The sequence below is a fragment of the Moschus berezovskii genome, chromosome 5 (assembly GCF_049115385.1).
Source record: "Moschus berezovskii isolate FMDL1 chromosome 5, NW_MosBer_1.0, whole genome shotgun sequence".
NCBI lineage: Eukaryota > Metazoa > Chordata > Mammalia > Artiodactyla > Moschidae > Moschus > Moschus berezovskii.
In genome coordinates this window covers 44,198,585-44,219,613 of record NC_142464.1, presented here as the reverse complement: position 1 = coordinate 44,219,613, position 21,029 = coordinate 44,198,585, and the positions used below count along the sequence as shown (strand labels likewise).

Sequence of the window (21,029 nt, the reverse complement as noted above, 5' to 3'; positions counted from 1 at the left end):
CCCAGCCAAGTCTGCGCCTTTGTGGAGTACCCGAGGACCTGAACCTGAGCCGCTCAGACCTGGGCAGTGCATGCAACCCAGGGCCGGCCGTGGACAGCTCCCGGCAGAGCAACCTAGAGCCTAAGCAGCATAAACAGGGAAAGCACACATGCCTCGAGTGGGCGCATTCCCAGTGTAGCCGAGACACTGCAAGCACTCCCCACAGACACCAGGGATATTTGTTAGCTGCATTCCTCTCTCCCCACAGCAGGACTGAACAGGTGAGCCGGTGTCCACCACCGCCCCCTGGTGTTAGGACAAGAATTAGACCCTGAGGAGACCAGAAAGCAGAAGAGCTTTTTCAACAGAAGGAACTGCCTTGGAAGTAACAGAGGGAGAAGCCTTGAGCCTACTGCAAGAATAAGACTGAAAACCAGAGGCAGAGGCTTAAGTCCAAACCCTGAGAACACCAGAGATCTCCTGTTCCAGAGAACATTAATTAATAGGTACTCATCAAATGCCTCCATACATACACCGAAACCAGGCACCACCCAAGGGTCAACAAGTTTCAGTGAAAGACATGCTATGCAAACTATCCAGCAACACAGGAGAATAGCACTGAGCTTCAATATACAGGCTGCACAAAGCCACTCCAAATCCACTGGCATCTCAAACTCATTACTGGACAATTCATTGCACTCCAGAGAAAAGAAATCTAGCTCCACCCACCAGAACATCAACACAAGCTTCCCTAAGCAGGGAACCTTGACAAGTCACCCATCCAACTCTACACACAACGAGGTAACTACATAATAAAGAGAACTCCACAAACTGCCAGAAGACGGAAAGGCCACCCTGAACACAGCAATATAAGCAAGATGAAGAGGCAGAGAAATACCCAGCAAGTAAAGGAACAGGATAAATGCCCACCAACACAAACAAAAGAGGAAGATATAGGGAACCTACCCAATAAAGAATTTCAAATTTTAATTGTGAAAGTGATTCAAAATCTGGAAAGCAAAATGGAGATACAGATAAATAAACTGGAGAAAAGGATTGAGAAGACGCAAGAAATGTTTAATAAGGAATTAGAGGAAATAAAAAAGAGTCAATATACAATGAATAATGCAATAGATGAGATCAGAAACACTCTCGAGGGAACAACAGTAGAATAATGGAGGCAGAAGATAGGATAAGTGAGCAAGAAGATAGAATTGTAGAAATGAATGAAACAGAGATGGAAAAAGAAAAAAGAATTAAAAGAAATGAGGACAATATTAGAGACCTATGGGACAATATTAAACGCCCCAACATTCGAATCATAGGAGTCCCAGAAGAATACAAAAAGAAAGACCATGAGAGAATACTTGAGGAGATAATAGTTGAAAATTTCCCTAAAATGGGGAAGGAAATAATCACCCAAGTCCAAGAAACACAGAGAGTCCCTAACAGGATAAACCCAAGGCAAAATACTCCAAGACACATATTAATCAAATTAACAAAGATCAAACACAAAGAACAAATATTAAAAGCAGCAAGGGAAAAACAACAAAGAACACACAAGGGGATCCCCATAAGGATAACAGCTGATCTTTCAGCAGAAACTCTACAGGCCAGGAGGGAATGGCAAGACATACTTAAAGTGATGAAAGAAAGTAACCTACAGCCCAGATTACTATACCCAGCAAGGATCTCATTCAAATATGAAGGAGAAATCAAAAGCTTTACAGACAAGCAAAGGCTGAGAGAATTCAGCATCACCAAACCAGCTCTCCAACAAATACTAAAGGATCTTCTCTAGACAGGAAACACAGAAAGGGTATATAAACTCGAACCCAAAGCAATAAAGAAAATGGCAATGGGATCATACTTATCAATAATCACCTTAAACGTAAATGGGTTGAATGCCCCAACCAAAAGACAAAGGCTGGCTGAATGGATACAAAAACAAGACCCCCATATATGTTGTCTACAAGAGACCCACCTCAAAACGAGGGACAAATACAGACTGAAAGTGAAGGGCTGGAAAAAGATATTCCACGCAAATAGAGACCAAAAGAAAGCAGGGGTAGCAATACTCATATCAGATAAAATAGATTTTAAAACAAAGGCTGTGAAAAGAGACAAAGAAGGAAACTACATAATGATCAAAGGATCAATCCAGGAAGAAGATATAACAATTATAAATATTTATGTACCCAACATAGGAGCACCGCAATATGTAAGACAATTACTAACAAGTATGAAAGGGGAAATGAACAATAACACAATAATAGTGGGAGACTTTAATACCCCACTCACACCTATGGATAGATCAACTAAACAGAAAATTAACAAGGAAACACGAACTTTAAATGATACAATAGACCAGTTAGACCTAATAGATCTCTATAGGACATTTCACTCCAAAACAATGAATTTCAACTTTTTCTCAAGTGCACACGGAACCTTTTCCAGGATAGATCACATCCTGGGCCATAAATCTAGCCCTGGTAAATTCAAAAAAATTGAAATCATTCCAAGCATCTTTTCTGACCACAAAGCAGTAAGATTAGATCTCAATTACAGGAGAAAAACCATTAAAAATGCCAACATATGGAGGCTGAACAACACACTACTTAATAATGAACAAATCATAGAAGAAATCAAAAGAGAAATCAAATTATGCATAGAAATGAATGAAACTGAAAACACAACAACCCAAAACCTTTGGGACACTGTAAAAGCAGTGCTAAGGGGGAAGTTCATAGCAATACAGGCACACCTCAAGAAACAAGAAAAAAGTCAACTAAATAACCTAACTCTACATCTAACGCACGGAGAAGGCAATGGCAAGCCACTCCAGTACTCTTGCCTAGAAAATCCCACGGATGGAGGAGCCTGGTAGGCTGCAGTCTGTGGGGTCACTAAGGGTCAGACATGACTGAGCGACTTCACTTTCAATTTTCACTTTCACACATTGGAGAAGGAAATGGCAGCCCGCTCCTGTGTTCTTGCCTGGAGAATCCCAGGGACGGGGGAGCCTGGTGGGCTTCCGTCTATGGGGTCACACAGAGTCGGACACGACTGAAGTGACTTAGCAGCAGCAGCAGCACATCTAACGCAACTAGAAAAGGAAGAAATGAAGAACCCCAGGGTCAGTAGAAGGAAAGAAATCATAAAAATTAGGGCAGAGATAAATGCAAAAGAAACAAAAGAGACCATAGCAAAAATCAACAAAGCCAAAAGCTGGTTCTTTGAGAAGGTAAATAAAATTGACTAACCACTAGCCAGACTCATCAAGAAACAGAGGAAGAAGAACCAAATCAATAAAATTAGAAATGAAAATGGGAGAGATCACAACCAACAACACGGAAGAAAAGTACACATTTCCAAAATTGAACCAGGAAGAAATAGAAAATCTGAACAGACCCATCATAAGCACGGAACCAGAGGCTGTAATCAGAAATCTTCCAGCAAAAAAAGCCCAGGTCCAGACGGCTTCACAGCTGAATTCTACCAAAAATTTAGAAAAGAGCTAACACCTATTCTACTCAAACTCTTCCAGAAAATTGCTGAGGAAGAGAAACTTCCAAACTCATTCTATGAGGCCACCATCACCCTAATCCCAAAACCTGGTAAAGACCCCACAAAAAAAGAAAACTACAGGCCAATATCACTGATGAACATAGATGCAAAAATTCTTAACAAAATTCTAGCAATCAGAATCCAACAACACATTAAGAACATCATACATCATGACCAAGTGGGCTTTATCCCAGGAATGCAAGGATTCTTCAATATCCGCAAATCAATCAACGTTAATACACCACATTAACAAACAAAAATAAAAATCATATGATTATCTCAATAGATGCAGAGAAAGCCTTCGACAAAATACAACATCCATTTATGAGAAAAACCCTCCAGAAAGTGGGAATAGAAGGGACATACCTCAACATAATAAAAGCCATATATGACAAACCCACAGCAAAAATTATCCTCAACGGTGAAAAACTGAAAGCATTTCCCCTATAGTCAGGAACAAGACATGGGTGCCCACTCTCACCACTACTATTCAACATAGTTCTGGAAGTTTTGGCCACCACAATCAGAGCAGAAAAAGACATAAAAGGAATACAAATTGGAAAAGAAGAAGTAAAACTTTCCCTGTTCGCTGATGACATGATCCTCTATACAGAAAACCCTAAAGACTCTACCAGAAAACTACTAGAGCTAATCAATGATTACAGTAAAGTTGCAGGATATAAAATCAACACACAGAAATCCCTTGCATTCCTATATACTAATAATGAGAAAATAGAAAGAGAAATTAAGGAAACTATTCCATTCACTGTTGCAACGAAAAGAATTAAATACTTAGGAATATATCTACCTAAGGAAACAAAAGACCTGTACATAGAAAACTATAAAACACTGCTGAAAGTAATCAAAGAGGCCATCGATAGATGGAGAAATATACCGTGTTTGTGGATTGGAAGAATAAATATTGTGAAAATGAGTATACTACCCAAAGTAATTTATACATTCAATGCAATCCCTATCAAGCTACCAACGATATTTTTCACAGAACTAGAACAAATAATCTCACAATTTGTGTGGAAATACAAAAAACCTCGAATAGCCAAAGCAATCTTGAGGAAGAAAATTGGAACTGGGGGAATTAACCTGCCGACTTCAGGTTCTACTACAAAGCCACAGTCATCAAGACAGTATGGTACTGGCATAAAGACAGAAATATAGATCAGTGGAACAAAATAGAAAGCCCAGAGATAAATCCACACACCTATGGACACCTTATCTTTGACAAAGGAAGCAAGAATATAAAATGGAGAAAAGACAGTCTCTTTAACAAGTGGTGCTGGGAAAACTGGTCAGCCACTTGTAAAAGAATGAAACTAGAACACTTCCTAACACCATACACCAAAATAAACTCAAAATGGATTAAAGATCTAAATGTAAGACCAGATTCTATAAAACTCCTAGAGGAGAACGTAGGCAAAACACTCTCCGACATAAATCACAGCAGGATCCTCCAAGACCCACCTCCCAGAATATTGGAAATAAAAGCAAAAATAAACAAATGGGACCTAATTAAAATCAAAAGCTTCTGCACAGCAAAGGAAACTCTAAGCAAGGGGAAAAGACAGCCTTCAGAATGGGAGAAAATAATAGCAAATGAAGCAACTGATAAAGGATTAATCTCCAAAATATACAAGCAGCTCCTGCAGCTCAATTCCAGAAAACTAAGTGACCCAATCAAAAAATGAGCCAAAGAACTAAACAGACGTTTCTCTAAAGAAGACATACAGATGGCTAACAAACACATGAAAACATGCTCAACATCCCTCATCATCAGAGAAATGCAAATCAAAACCACAATGAGATACCATTTCACACCAGTCAGAATGGCTGCTATCCAAAAGTCTACATGCAATAAATGCTGGAGAGGGTGTGGAGAAAAGGGAACCCTCTTACACTGTTGGTGGGAATGCAAACTAGTACAGCCACTATGGAGAACAGTGTGGAGATTCCTCAAAAAACTGGAAATAGAACTGCCATATGATCCAGCAATCGCACTCCTGGGCATACACACCGAGGAAACCAGAATTGAAAGAGACACATGTACTCCAATGTTCATCACAGCACTGTTTATAATAGCCAGGACATGGAAGCAACCTAGATGTCCATCTGCAGATGAATGGAGAAGAAAGCTTTGGTACATATACACAATGGAGTATTTGTCAGTCATCAAAAATAATGCATATGAATCAGTTCTAATGAGGTGGATGAAATTGGAGCCTATTATACAGAGTGAAGTAAGCCAGAAAGAAGAACATCAATACAGTATGCTGCTGCTAAGTCACTTCAGTCGTGTCCGACTCTGTGTGACCCCATAGACGGAAGCCCACCAGGGTCCCCCGTCCCTGGGATTCTCCAGGCAAGAACACTAGAGTGGGTTGCCATTTCCTTCTCCAGTGTGTGAAAGTGAAAATTGAAAGTGAAGTCGCTCAGTCGTGTCTGACCCTTAGCGACCCCACGGACTGCAGCCTACCAGGCTCCTCCATCCATGGGATTTTCTAGGCAAGAGTACTGGAGTGGCTTGCCATTGCCTTCTCCGATACAGTATACTAACGCATATATATGGAATTTAGAAAGATGGTAACCTTAACCCTGTATCAGTTCAGTTCAGTTCAGTTCAGTCGCTCAGTCGTGTCCGACTCTCCGCGACCCCATGAATCACAGCACGCCAGGCCTTCCTGTCCATCACCAACTCCCGGAGTACACTCAAACTCATGTCCACAGAGTTGGTGATGCCATCCAGCCATCTCATTCTCCGTCGTCCCCTTCTCCTCCCGCCCCCAACCCTGTATACGAGACTGCAAAAGAGACATAGGTATAAAGAACAGTCTTTGGGACTCTGTGGGTGAGGGTGAAGGTGGGATGATTTGGGAGAATGGCATTGTAGCATGTATATTATCATATGTGAAATGAATCACCAGTCCAGGTTCGACGCATGATACAGGATGCTTGGGGCTGGTGTACGGGGATGACCTGGAGGGAGGATATGGGGAAGAAGGGGGCGGGAGGGGGGTTCAAGAGGGGGAACACATGTACACCCGGGGCGGATTCATGTCAATGTATGACAAAACCAACCAATATATTAATGTAAGGTAATTTGCCTCCAATAAAACAAAACAAAAAAAATAGACAAAACAACTGAAGGACAATGGTCAAACACTTAGGTGAACTGATTTTGAGTCAATTAGCATGTACAGTAATTAACACAGTGTGGTACTGGAGTGAAAAACGGAAATACACAATGGAACACAATAAAAGTCCAGAGATAAGTCCAATCACATATGGTCAACAGTTTCAACAGAGACACTGAGGCAATTCAATGAATAAAGGCAAACTGGAACAGGTAGAAATGGATAAGAAAAAAAAATTGAATCTCTTATTTCACACCGTAAAGAATAATTCATTTGAAATATAACAAAGATCTAAAGCTGTAAAACTTCTAGAAGACAACGTATGAGAAAATCTTTGTTATTTTGGGTTAGGCAACGATTTTTTAACACCAAAAAAAAAAAGCATGAATAATGTTGGTAAGAGAGAAAGAATAAGTAAAGAAAAAATGACTTGCATCAAAATTAAAACTTTAGCTCTTCAGATGACATTTTTCATGTAATTTTATTAATTTTTTGTTTTAGTTTTATCATAACTGTCCTCTTTTTATTGAAGTATAGCTCATGTACAATATTATGTTAGTTAAAAAGGCATTTTTAATAAAATTAAAAGGCAAGCCACAGACTGGTAGAAAATATTTCAAAACATATATCTAGTAAAGAGCTTTATATGTAACATAGAGGACTCTTATACATTTAAAAAAAAAACCTTAGATGATAAGCAATGGAATCAGTAAATAGGCAAAAGATGCAGACACTTTACCAAAGAGGAGACAGAGATCAGCACTAATAAGCACTTGAAAAAATTCCCATCATTAATCATTGTTGTTTATTTGCTCAGTCCTGTCCAGCTCTTTTGTGACCCCCATGGACTCTAACCTACCAGGCTTCTCTGTCCATGTGATTTCCAAGGTAAGAATATTGGAGTGGATTGCAATTTCCTTCTTCAGGGGATCTTTCCAATCAAGGGATCAAGATGGTGTCTCCTGAAATGACAGCCGGCTTCTCTACCACTGAGCCACCAGGGAAGTTTTAATGGAAATTAAAACTGCAGTAAGACGGTATTTTAGACTATCGCAATTGCTAACATTAAGAAGACTGACAATACTAAATACTGGGAAGGATACAGAGGGACTGGACCTCTCAAATTGCTGGAGGGAATGCTGAACAGTATAGCATTTTAGAAAAGTATGGTAGTTTCTTCAAACGATATTCATGTACTTGCCATATGACACAGCAATTTCATTTTTAGTTATTCATTCCAAAGAAATGAAAACACTTATCCACATTTATTCAAAGCCTTGTTCACAGTATTCACAGCACTTCTATTCATCGGAGCTGCAAGCCTGAAAGGACTAAAATGCCTATAGGTAAATGGATAAAGAAATTGTAGTATATCCATATAATAGAGTACCATTCAACAATAACAAAGAGAGAACTACTGATGAAACACTACAGGCTGAATCTTAAAACCCTATGCTAAATGAAAAAAGTCAGACACAAAAGGCTGCACGAATCTGATTCCATTTGTAAGAAATTCTAGAAAAGGCAAAAATACATTGACAGTAGATTAGTGGTTGCAGTCACCGTCGTGTGGGCCGTGGGACGGGATAGCTCTCTTCAGCTTTACCACGATGCTGTGCCAAAGCCTGGAGCGGAATGCTTAGCAAACTTCAGCTTTCCTTGTCACAGTAGTTTCTGGAACTTCTGCAAGTCCGCCTGTGTCAAGGCTCCTCCTAGTGGAATTTGCAGTATTTCTTCGAGGGCCACCTGGTCCAGTTCAGGTGGCCACTGCCCGCCGGAGGACGTCTTCTCAGCCCTGCCGCTCACCTCTTCACGGACCAGCGCTTTGCTTACTCTGGCCACCGTCCAAGACCGACTTAAAATCATCGAGTTTCCCTTTCTCTTTTCGATTCCGCTCCCTTAAAAAAAAAACCCAACAACAACAATCAGTTTCGTTTTTCTCAGAAACTGGCGGCCCCGCCCCCGAGCTGCACGTCGGGAGCCCAGCTGCGGGGCGGGGTGGGGAGGCTGCGGTTCCTCGACGTCGGTGTGCGTTCCGCGCTGCGGCTCCGCTCCGCGACGCGCGGGGGCGGGGGGCGCTCTCAGCCTCGGCCGGCTCCGTCTCTCTCCTCCTCAGGCTCCTTCGAAGGTTCGGACGGCTGAGACGCGGCTGAGGAGCTCGGGAGATTGGTGATGGAGCGGAGGCCGCGGAGGAGGTCGCGGGGCGACGCTCGCTCGGTGCCCGGGCGGGCCCCCGCGCCCCGGCCCCCCGCGGCGGCGCCCGCGGAGTCTCGGGGAGCGCAGCTCTGGCTCTTCCCCAGCGCCGCCGGGCTCCGCAGCGCGCTCGCCCGGAGGCCCGAGGCGACGCGCCAGATGTGCTGCACGCGCCGGCGCCTGGCGGTGCTGGAGCGCGGCGGGGCGGGCGTCGAGGTCCACCAGCTGCCGGCGGGGAGCGACGGCGCCAGGAAGCCGAGTGAGTGAGGCCTGGCTCGGCCGCCCGCTCCGCGTTCCGGGGGTGTGAGTGCGGCGGGCGGCCTGGCCGGGGCCCGCCCGGACGCCTCTCTAGAGCGGCCCGCCGCGTGGGGGTGCGGCCCGTCTGTAACCGCGACGCTCAGAGGGCGGACCCGACGGCGCAGCGGCCCGCGGGGGCCGGAGAAGCGCGCCGGGCCGGGGGTGTCCCGCGTCCGCACCCCCGCGTTCTCCAGCCTTGCTCCGCGCGGGCTCGGAGTTCGGGCCCGACGGTGGTGAGAAACGCGAGTCCGCCCCGCCGCCGCCTCGTGCGGAGGTCTCCCGGCAGCATCTTGGCCAGTCTGCCGCTATCTTTGGTTTCTATTCAAAGTGTGTTTTTCACTTACGCCTTTTAGAACATACCTGCTCCGATTTTGTGAGTCTTTGGAGAACCTCGTTTGGGTTTTCTTGTTCTCAAGTGATAATGCCTTACGTGTGCAAGCAGTTTAAAGAGGGCTTTCAGTTGCACTTTGGTAATCTTTGTAGAGATTTATTAGCTCTGGTGACCCTGACTCCGGATTTTACAGGTGGAGGGGGACCGCAGGTGACCACACATTTAATTTTGAAAAGTTTGCCTATCTATTGCGTGAAGAAAATGATATTTTACTTTTGTTCGTTTTGCTTTTAACTTGAGCGAAGTCGAGAACCTTTTTTCTATAGGTTATTTGAGGTTTTTGTGGGGTGTGAACTACCAGTTCATCGATATCTTTGCCTTGCTTTTAGAAAAAAGATGAGTTGTTTATCTTTTTCGTGTTTATTTGGAAGAATTTTTGTATATTGAGTAAGAGCAGCCGTTTGTCGGTCATATACACTGTTGAATTATACCCGACTTGCCGTTAGCTAATGTTATAGTCTACTTCGGTCTTTTCATTTAAGGAGACTTAACGGATTTTGTGTTATGTTAGAAAGCTATTCTCAATCCAAAAATTTTTTAATGTGCTCATCTTTTTACTAATTTTAAGATTTTGCTTTTAAACCTAACATTTTTAATACACTTAGAAATTATTTTGACTTAAGGAGTGAGGTGGGGGGATATGGATTTATTTTTTTCTCCAAAATGGCTAGCCATGTCCCAATACCTTTTTTTGAATAAGCCCACCTTTTTAAAATAAGCCCTCCTTTTTTCAACTGATTTGAAATGCTGAGTCTCTAAAAAAGCTTTAGTCTATTGGGCCATTCTTTATTACCAGACTAGTTTGGTTCTCTTTAGAATTTGTATTATGAAGTGGTTTGTGCTTTGATCTTTTGCATAAATAGATTTTATTTCATTAGAACTGAAAACTGAAGCAAGGTCCCAAATCTACCTACTTTTTGTGAACAAATTAAATGAGATAAAAGTAAAGGTTTAGTGGACAGTTTTAAATCTTTAACTTTGAGAAAGCACTAAATATGCACTGACAGTACAATTTCTTTTAATAGCATCCTTTTAAAAAATTATCCCCCAAACCCACTTTCTCATTTACTCTTAAAATGAAGTATATTCTCCAAAAATTAAATTATAGTTTCTTACAGACTTTTTCATTTCTGGCACTTCAAATTTAGTTTCTGTCCTTGAACTTATTAAACAGGAATCTAAAAGCAAATATTTAGTTAGCTATTTTAATTGAAAAGATATATTCAATTTAAAACAGTATAAATCAATGCTTTCCCAAATTAAAAAAAAAATCTATTGTCAAGACACTAGTCTTTGCTATTTTGTCTGCTTGCTGCATTTGAATTTTCTTTAAAGAGATGTTCGTGTTAAGTCGAGTTGTGCAGTTGACATTTTTTTCCAGGTGTTTTAAGTGCATTATAATTAAGTGAATAATAGTCGTGGGTCACAGTGAGAGTGATGATAGTTCCTGTTGGATTTGCTTTGCAGAGTGCATTAAGTTAGGGAAAAAAATGAAGATACATTCCATGGACCAAGGAGAAGAGCACATGCTGGTTCTGTCCTCAGATGGAAAACCATTTGAGTACAAGTATAGCATAGAACATGCAAGGTAGGAACGTTTTTTTCCTTTTATTAAAAATGATTTAAATTTCACTCAAAAAGCAATCATAATTTTTGTAGGAAAATGTTACTTTATGTGATCCTTGCTTTGTATGGTGGTATCTTAAGTAAATGGTGAATTCTGAACTGACTGCTGAACTGTAATAAATCAATTTGTATCTCCCAGGGCCTGTGCCATGTGTTGATTTGGCACTTAAAGGAAATAACTGGTTAGTACACGTATCCCCAAATTGGACTTACATACTCATTCACTCATTAAACCCAAAAGTAGTTTTCAACCCCGGAGAAAAGTGAATTATCATAAAATGATTTGTGAGACTTTTTCCTAGTAGATCTTGTGAATTAGAACTTATTTTCATCTTCTGTTATTCCTGCATCATAAAATTATTGTTTGTAAAAGAGTCTTAGAATCATCTTATCACGATTTTAGAATGAACACTATTTTCCTTTTAAACCGCTAATTAAAGCATGTTATTATTATTATAATTTTAGATGTGCTGAATGTGAAGTTAACTTTTTTGAGCTTCAGTCCTAATTAAATACAGTTAATAATTCTTAACTGTTGTGACTTATTTGTGATCAACATAAAATATATTTCCTTTCATCAGGTTTCAGTGCATTTTACAAGAAAAAAATATAATTCAGATCACATGCGGAGATTATCATTCTCTTGCACTCTCAAAAGGTACTTTTCTAAATATTGTTTTTTCAAAAGGGAGTAAATGTATGTAACTAAGAGAATGTATGTGCTTCACGTGGTACCGGGACTGAAATATGGTTTTAAATGTGGTACGGTCTAGAGCACTACTGAAAGAGATACAAAATCAGAATTCTTGGACCTATAAAATCTTACGGTTTTCGTAATTACTTTTCCTACGTTTTATTCTCTCAAATGAAAAAACTAAAGCAATTTGGTAATGAGTTTGATGTCCTTTATTTAAGGGAAAAGAGCCCATGGATTGAAAGCGTATAGGCGCTCATAAGCAATGGAACACTTTTCCCAAGGAATTTTTAGCAAGGGCAAGTTTTGTAGAGTGTCAGAAGCTTCAATATGGAAATGGGGCATGATTGACTGTGGTTGCATACCTGATCAAGGAAATAAGTAAGAGCCCAGAGTAAACTTGGTGTTTGGGGATTGGCTAACTGGATATACTGTGTTTCTGGTCAGGCGGAGCATTAAGAGTGTGAAAGTTCGGTTTGGTGACATGGCGCCTGTGTGCCACCTTGGACCTAGAGATTTATTTCCGCAGTTCTGTTTTCTATTTTTCAAATATGAAACAATGAAAATATTCTAAATAATTAAAATCATCCTTTCTGAAAGCAAGGTTAGGAATGGTCCACCCTTTTCCAGAACTTTCTTCCCTTTTCCTAGGGTTCTTCCAGCTCCCATGATAGGAGCTCAGAATCCCTTGGGTCTGCTTTTGTGGCCAGTTTGCTGGCCTCTGACATGTTTTAACATTACCTTTTGAATTCAGGGATTCTCCCCAACACTGTGTTACTTACCATTTCTTATCAGATGCCGTAATTGTAGGGAAGGGAAGTAGTGACTGAACTATTTCCTGAAGCCACTTGACCTAATTAAGACAGACAGGTGATAAAGAATAGTGGAATTCAGGATCAAGGAAATTTTTTAAATAGGACAGATATAAACTTTTAAAATGAAAGCTGAAATTCAAAGGAAGTAAGTGATCATGCATTTGACTTATACTGAAGGCTCTGTTAAGGTTTAACTGTCAGTTTGTATTGGAAAAAGCTGCTTGTTGACTTCATCCATTTATGAACAGCTGTTTCATTTTGAGTAACTACATGTTCAGGTTGTGAAGATGAAACAGATACATGTGCCTTCAAGAAGCCTAGGATGTATGGATTTGGGGGGGAAGGGATTGTTCAGGGTTTATTATTGGTAAGTCACAATACAGTGTAGGAAGAATGAAATTTGGGAAATCAAGAAAGGGAACTACTCATCCTTCTCATTTTGGTATTTCATGCTGACTGATAGGCACTTGGTAATTAGGTTTGAAGGAAAATCTCTACCTCTCATCTGTTCCTGCGTGGTATCTTGCAGAGTAGTACTCACTAAAATTTAAGTCTCTGATATATTTTTTCAGCGTCTATTAGGTACTGTCATCTCTATTAGATAACATCTAAGAACTTTTCTTTAAAAATATGTTCCAATATGTGTATTCACTTTGCTGTACAAGTGGAACTGACACAACATTGTGAATCAACTATACTCCAATAAAAATTTTTAAAATAAATAAAAATATGGTCCATATATTTAATTCATGGAAGTAGATGCTCACTCTTTCACGATACTGTGCTGCAATTTCAAATGTATGTTTACATTATTTATTTAGCATCTTTGGGCATGTGGAAGAGGGAGAGAAAAAAAGGTAGTTTGGGGTTTTATTTTTTCAAAAGTAGAGTATTTCTGTCTTTCATAGGCCCATCCTGTGAGTTTTTAAAAATAAGTATTTCTTGAATTTGTCCATTTGGGTTGCTATAATAAAAATAGAGTAGGTGATTTAAACAGCAGAAATTTGAAGTCCAGTTCAGGGTTTTAGCAGATTTGGTGTCTAGTGAGGGCCAGTCTTCTTACAAGTGGAAAGGACAAGAGAGCTCTCTGGGGACCCTTTATAAGGGCGTTAATCCCATTCATGAGTTCTCCCCCAATTATGATCTCATCCAGTTTTAGTTACTACCCCAAAGGCCACTTCCTAATACCATCACACTGAAGGTTAGGGTTTCAGCATAGGGGTTTTGGGCGAACACAGACATCCAGTTCTTAATACTACCCTTTGAGGTAGGAGATTAGGAACTGTAACTCTTACTGCTGAAGAGAAGTTTCTTCTGGTTTTTCTGACTGAATCTTGAGATCTGAGCAGTTGTGTCTGTTTGAATGGACAAAATTTAATGGTGTAGTATGGATAGAATATAATGTTCTAGGGTGATGTCTGCTGCATTTTAAACTTACTAAGACAGCATTTTCTCTGCTTATGTCAAGGTGGTGAGCTTTTTGCTTGGGGACAGAACTTAGATGGCCAGCTTGGAGTTGGAAGAGTATTTGCCTCAACTTCCACACCGGAGATTGTGGAGAACCTCTCAGGAGTCCCGTTGGTTCAGATTTCTGCAGGAGAAGCGCACAGCATGGCCTTATCCATGTCCGGAAATGTTTACTCTTGGGGAAGAAATGATTGTGGACAGCTGGGCCTGGGCCACACCTACAGTATGGAAATATATTTTAAAATTCATATTATAAACAAATATATTTGACATATAAGAGATGAATATAATCTGAATGTAATCTGAACCAAAAATGGTTCAGATTCTCGCTTTCATTAGCACTGATTTGCCTGGTTATCTCTCTTTGTTCAGTGTAGAATCTGTCTAAACATCACACAGTGTGCAGACCATGGCTGTAATTGAGATGAGTATCCAGGTCAAGTGGGTCAAAGGGAAAGAGCACTGGACTAGGGATCGGAATATCTGGTCTGTGATTCCCACTTCCACATACTAATTTTGCCTACCCAAGTCAGTTCATTTTTCTCTATGTCTCATTTTCTTCTTCTGTAAAGTGATGAGTTTGGATGAAGTGACCTTTAAGGTACCTGTGCACTTTAAATATCTATTAATACAATTGTGGCAAAAGGATAGTAAAATTCTAGTTAGAAACACCTATTCTGATCTTATCCTTTAAGGTTTTAATTACTTGTGTGTACACACACATAAACATGTAATTAACATTGCTGAGCTACCTCCCCAAAGAAAAAGTCAATATTTCTGATGACCCCAAACCCCTTGTTAGAGATTTCAGGTGTGGCAAACTCCGGTGCTTTATCAGCTGTGGTAATATACACATTCTGCCTGGGCTTACTGGTCAGATACTGCATTTTGCCTCACATGTCCCTGTGCTAGTTACTCACGAGAACCCGTAAGTCATTTCACAGGAGGAAAAGGAATAAAGGACCGTTGAACTTACTTTTGCTGAATCTCTCTGGGACGAGGAAGCGATCGTGATAGAGAGAAGAGGTAGTGTAAGGCAGTTCTCTCCACTAGAGAATTTTAAAGAAAAATAAGAAGCTTTAGGTTTATTAGAAGGGTAATAATGCAGACTGGAATTGGAAATACCAGATATGCTGCAGCGAAAGCTAATCAAGTCAGGTTTAAAAAAAGAAGAAAGGGCTCTGGGAAGTGAAAGTGATATTTCACAGGGGACTACCTCCAAGTGTGGCCCTTTAACTACCACCCCTGTTCCGTTTTCAGACCTAAATCTACCAGCACAGAGCCTTTCTTGTCAGAGTGTGTTGGGAGCTGTTGTGATGGTCCTAGAGGAAGTAATGTGGATGTTTTATCAGTAGCATGGAACTCCGGTGTGAAATTCAATGTTTCCTTGTGGTTACTTGAACTCTTCTTTTTCTTGTGTAGGTAAAGACTCTCCTTCCTGTATCGAAGCACTGGATGATCAGAAAGTTGAATTCGTTGCTTGTGGTGGCTCTCACACTGCCCTGCTCACAAAGGTTGGTGTACCCTTGTCTCTGACTGCAGTTCCAGAAGAGCACTTTGTAGTGGAGAGAGCTCCAGAACGTGGAGATGGGGGCAGCTGGTGTGTCCTGGGGAGGAAAGGTGACTGCTTCCCCATGCAGGACTGTCCTGATAACTGACGGGCTTTGCTCTGATGGTGATTTTATTGATTTTTCACTGATAGCTCCACTAACACTTCACAGAAGTGAGTGTTACTTCTGTGTCCTATTTCTCTAATTTCTGATAAGAAATTCCCTTTCTTTAGAGTGGACTGGTGTTTACTTTTGGTTATGGAATGTACGGGCAGCTCGGTCACAATTCAACACAGAATGAGTTAAGACCCCGTTTGGTAACTGGGCTTGTTGGAAATAGAGTGACCCAGATAGCATGTGGAAGGTAAGTTGTAAAGTATCAATGAAAATTGATAAGATAAATATAATAAATTTAGATAGGTAATTTAATAAAATTTCTCTTCAGTTTCTTTGATTGAGATAAAACTATCAAATGTTTTCAGACAGGTGAAAATGCTTAATTCACATTGTTAGACAATCATAATAAATATTTTAGTATACATATTTATTTTAATTGATTTTTTAAATGTGTAAATATACTTCCTGTTGGTCCTTCAGTGAAATACCTTTGTAAATATTCAAATGCACTTTATCTTTTAAAAAATTTTTGATTTGGAAAAAATGAATAAACCTGAGTTAGAAAGGATTATTCATTGATATCTTCACTCTGTCTGTGTTAACCAAAGAAACTTTGTCACCACTTTGGGTTTTTCATAACACACACTCCTCTGAGTAGCGTGTGTTACGGGAGGAATCCTCACCTTAGACATGTCTTAATGCACAACAGTGGAAACAATGTCAGACTTTATTTTTTTGGGCTCCAAAATCACTGCAGATACTGATTGCAGCCATGAAATTAAAAGACGCTTACTCCTTGGAAGGAAAGTTATGACCAACCTTGATAGTATATTAAAAAGCAGAGACATTACTTTGCCAACAAAGGTCTGTCTAGTCAAGGCTATGGTTTTTCCCGTGGTCATGTATGGATGTGAGAGTTGGACTGTGAAGAAAGCTGATCGCTGAAGAATTGATGCTTTTGAACTGTGGTGTTGGAGAAGACTCTTGAGAGTCCCTTGAGTCCCTTGTACTGCAAGGAGATCCAACCAGTCCATTCTAAAGGAGATCAATCCTGGGTGTTCATTGGAAGGACTGATGTTAAAGCTGAAACTGCAATACTTTGGCCACCTCATGCGATGAGTTGACTCACTGGAAAAGACTGATGCTGGGAAAGGTTGGGGGCGGGAGGAGAAGGGGACGACAGAGAATGAGATGGCTCAATGGCATCACTGACTCTGTGGACTTGAGTTTGAGTGAACTGCGGGAGTTGGTGATGGACAGGGAGGCCTGGTGTGCTGTGATTCATGGGGTCGCGGAGTGTCGGACACGACTGAGCGACTGAACTGAATTGAACTGACTGCACACCAGAGCAGCACCCTACTAACACAGGAGAGTTTACTGGAAAGACACAAGGCTCACTGAAAGCTATTGTACTGATGGTCAGTTTTAAGAGGAGGATACAAATTATCAGTATAGTTAAAGGAAGAGCTGCATAGAACAGAGTCTAGAAGAGGTCCAAATGAGGAGCTTCTAATGTCCACTCCCCTTGGAGGCATGGACAGTGTTACCTCCTCCCAGCCTGATACATGACTATGAAGAATATTTTCAACCAGGGAAGTTCACCCAAGTCCAGACTTTCAATGCTTAGTCATGATTGATTGAATTATTGCCCAGGTGATTGAACTCAGACTCCAGCCTCTGTGTATCCAGAGGTTCAGCTGGAGAGACCTCTGTGAGCCATTTTGACAAACTTAGGTGTGGTCAAGGGGCCACAGAGACATAACAGAGACATTCCTATCACTTGGGAAATTCTTAGAGATTAGACATCACCTTCCTAGAGGTGAGAATAAAGGCCAGAGCTCTGAGCAAGGCCAAATTCTTTCCTTGTACATCTGTATAATCGGAAAGACCATTAATCAGATTAGTAAGAAAATCAGCATAATTAAAGGTCTTTGGGAAGTAGAGTTGGAGCTCAGGATCACCTGATTCCATCTACTGGATGGGGAGGGGAGGAGCTCACAGATAGCTTCCGGGAGGTGGTGACTCACGTCAAGGCCTAAAAAAGGAGTAGAATGCTGCTGCTGCTGCTGCTCAGTCACTTCAGTCGTGTCCGACTCTGTGTGACCCCACAGACGGAAGCCCACCAGGGTCCCCCGTCCCTGGGATTCTCCAGGCAAGAACACTGGAGTGGGTTGCCATTTCCTTCTCCAGTGTGTGAAAGTGAAAAGTGAAAGTGAAGTCGCTCAGTCGTGTCCAACCCTTAGTGATCCCACGGACTGCAGCCTATCAGGCTCCTCCATCCATGGGATTTTCTAGGCAATAGTACTGGAGTGGCTTGCCATTGCCTTCTCCGAGTAGAATGCTAGAGGTGGTGCTTGTTCTGACCAAGGGAACATCCTTTGCCAGGATGCAGCATCATGGCTTTCAGTGGACTTTGGGGTTCCAAAATCACCTTGGCTACACATTAGTGATTTCTTAGTTTCCACATGGCTAATTTCATCCACTGGGAGTTTGTTAACTAGTTTCACTGACGGGGTAGCATAATTGCTGCAGTTTTACCAGATTGCTGCATACTCTGATCATTGTGGAGAGTTGAGAATTGACTGTATGCGCTTTTATTTACTAGGCAGCACACACTTGCCTATGTTTCTGATATGGGAAAGGTCTTTTCTTTTGGTTCTGGAAAAGAAGGACAACTGGGAAACGGTGGAACATGTAATCAGCTGATACCACGTCCCATGAAATTGCCATCAAGTGAAGAACTCAAATCTGGTAAATTCTGTAGGAGCACAGGATTTGGCGTAAATGCCTTTGTTGAAAACCTGATTTTCCTTAGTGTGTAATGTAGCAAGAAAACTGTATGACTATGAATGGAGTTTTACTGATTTCATGTTTACTTGTAAATAGCTTAACATACCCTGTCTATCAAGTCAGAATAGCCATTAGTTCTCTAAGTCCTTCAGGTTAAGATTAATGTGGACCTAGAATGATAGAACATAAAAAATAAAACTGTGGGTTCAGAGGCCTCTGATTCCAGTCTTCAAGGGACTGATTATTTCCATGATTGGTTTTCTTACCTGACTAAACTGACTCCTAATCATAAAAAACCCTCAGAATGATGAGCAGCTGACATAAACGCCAGGCATTGTAACTGTGCTTAAAACTTAATTGTGTCATCTCTGCTGTCCTTAAACAGCTTCAGGAGATGTGAGCTTTCAGTTCTATTTTACTGGAGGGTACAGAGACTTGGAAAGTGAAGGGTTAGCCCATAAGCAGTTTTGGCTGGACTTGAACTGTGTAACTTCAGAGGCTTAACTCTGAAAGGTTTCACTATAAAAGTGCCTTGGATCACTTGGGTCAGTTGTTTCTGAAAGCTTAGTGGTGACCTAAAGTGCTGAAGTTCTCTCAGTTCTTCTGGGGAAATGAACAATAGGGTTATTTCCTTAAGCAGTTTGTATCTTATATCTAATTTCTTATAACCACTTACATAGGCCTTTGAAGTACTGTTAACATTCTTCAGAGCCAATAGTCATTGATTAAATCTTGAGTTGTAGAAATGGCTTTTTGTTTGTTTGTTTTTGGCTGCACCAGGTGACTTGTATGATCTCAGTTCCCCGACCAGGGATTGAACCCGTGCTTCCTGCAGTGGAAACATGGAGTCCTAATGACTGGACTTCCAAGGAAGTTGCTAGAATGTGGTTTTTAGTAATAGGTGCTAAATTAAAAGAGGGAACAGTTAACTAATCAAGTATTTGTTGAATATATAAGCATTTATAGTAACCATATATATTAAACTGATACCAAGTTGTCAGCCTTCCAAATCACCTGTTTGCCAACTAGATTTCACCCTGAGGTAGATATGTATTTTTGCTTGTGAGTGGGAAGTGTACTGAGTCTTTGTCTGTCAGAAAGATAAAAGGACTGTTTAAGAAGGAACTAAAGTTATTTGAGTGTGTATGTTTGTATCACATGAGTTTCTAAGCTCTTATTATTTGTAAATACCTTTCAGAAAGCAGCACCTCAGTAAAGGAGTTAATCATGGTCGCTGGAGGGAATCAAAGCATTTTGATTTGGATGGAAAAAGAGGTAAAAAAAAAAAGATCTCTAGAAGTTTTTTTTTTTAATTGTAAGTGTAGTTGATTTATAATATTGTGCCAATCTCTGCTGTACAGCACAGTGACTTTAGTTTCACATGTGTATATATTCTTTTAATATCCTTTTCCATGGTGCTTTATCCCAGGAGATTGGATATAGTTGCCTGTGTTGTATAGTAGGACCTTGTTTTTTATCCATGTTAAATGTGATAGTTTGCATTTACTAACCCCAGATTCCTCCTTCTCTCTTGGCCTCCTCCTTAGCAACCACAAGTCTGTTCTCTATGTCTGTGAATCTGTTTCTGTTTTGTAGGTAGGTTCATCTTTGCCATATTTTAGATTTCACGTATGTAAGTGGTATCATATGGTCTTCTTGACTTACTTCACTTAGTATGATAATCTCTAGTTGCCTTCCATGTTGCTACAAATGGCATTTTTGTTCTTTTTATGACTGAGTAATATTTCATTGTAGGTATGTGTCACATCTTTTTTGTCCATTCTTCTGTTGACAGACATTTAGGTGGTTTCCGTGTTCTGGCTATTGTGAATAATACTACTGTGAATATGGGGGTACATGTATCTTTTCAAATTACACTTTTTTGTGGGTATATACCCAGGAGTTCCAAAGAATAGCAAGGAGAGATAAGAAAGCCTTCCTCAGCGATCAATGTAAAGAAATAGAGGAAAACAACAGAATGGGAAAGACTAGAGATCTCTTCAAGAAAATTAGAGATACCAAGGGAACATTTCATGCAAAGATGGGCTCTATAAAGGACAGAAATGGTATGGCCCTAAGAGAAGCAGAAGATATTAAGAAGAGATGGCAAGAATACACAGAAGAACTGTACAAAAATGATCTTCACGACCCAGATAAGCACGATTCTGTGATCACTCACCTAGAGCCAGACATCCTGGAATGTGAAGTCAAGTGGGCCTTAGGAAGCATCACTACAAACAAAGCTAGTGGAGGTGATGGAATTCCAGTTGAGCTATTTCAAATCCTGAAAGATGATGCTGTGAAAGTGCTGCACTCAATATGCCAGCAAATTTGGAAAACTCAGCAGTGGCCACAGGACTGGAAAAGGTCAGTTTTCATTCCAGTCCCAAAGAAAGG

General features: G+C 40.7%; 2 protein-coding genes across 3 annotated transcripts in view; one reads left to right on the top strand and one right to left on the bottom strand.

The window, feature by feature from the left end:
• Nucleotides 1-7,225: 7,225 nt before the first annotated feature.
• The window catches only part of PYURF (PIGY upstream open reading frame), a 59,158-nt gene continuing 45,354 nt past the window's right edge, over nt 7,226-21,029 (bottom strand). Inside the window, exon 2 of the mRNA XM_088836243.1 lies at nt 7,226-8,590. Coding sequence (XP_088692369.1) covers nt 8,503-8,590 — 88 coding nt within the window. The 3' untranslated portion in view covers nt 7,226-8,502. The remainder of the gene's footprint in view (nt 8,591-21,029) is intronic.
• HERC5 (HECT and RLD domain containing E3 ubiquitin protein ligase 5) overlaps nt 8,865-21,029 on the top strand; it is a 50,988-nt gene continuing 38,823 nt past the window's right edge. For both annotated transcript variants that reach the window (XM_055434109.2, XM_055434108.2), the window contains exons 1-8: nt 8,865-9,144; nt 11,041-11,161; nt 11,781-11,857; nt 14,177-14,398; nt 15,598-15,689; nt 15,959-16,089; nt 18,448-18,593; nt 19,831-19,907. In XM_055434109.2, the coding sequence (XP_055290084.1) occupies nt 8,865-9,144; nt 11,041-11,161; nt 11,781-11,857; nt 14,177-14,398; nt 15,598-15,689; nt 15,959-16,089; nt 18,448-18,593; nt 19,831-19,907 (1,146 nt within the window). The remainder of the gene's footprint in view (nt 9,145-11,040; nt 11,162-11,780; nt 11,858-14,176; nt 14,399-15,597; nt 15,690-15,958; nt 16,090-18,447; nt 18,594-19,830; nt 19,908-21,029) is intronic.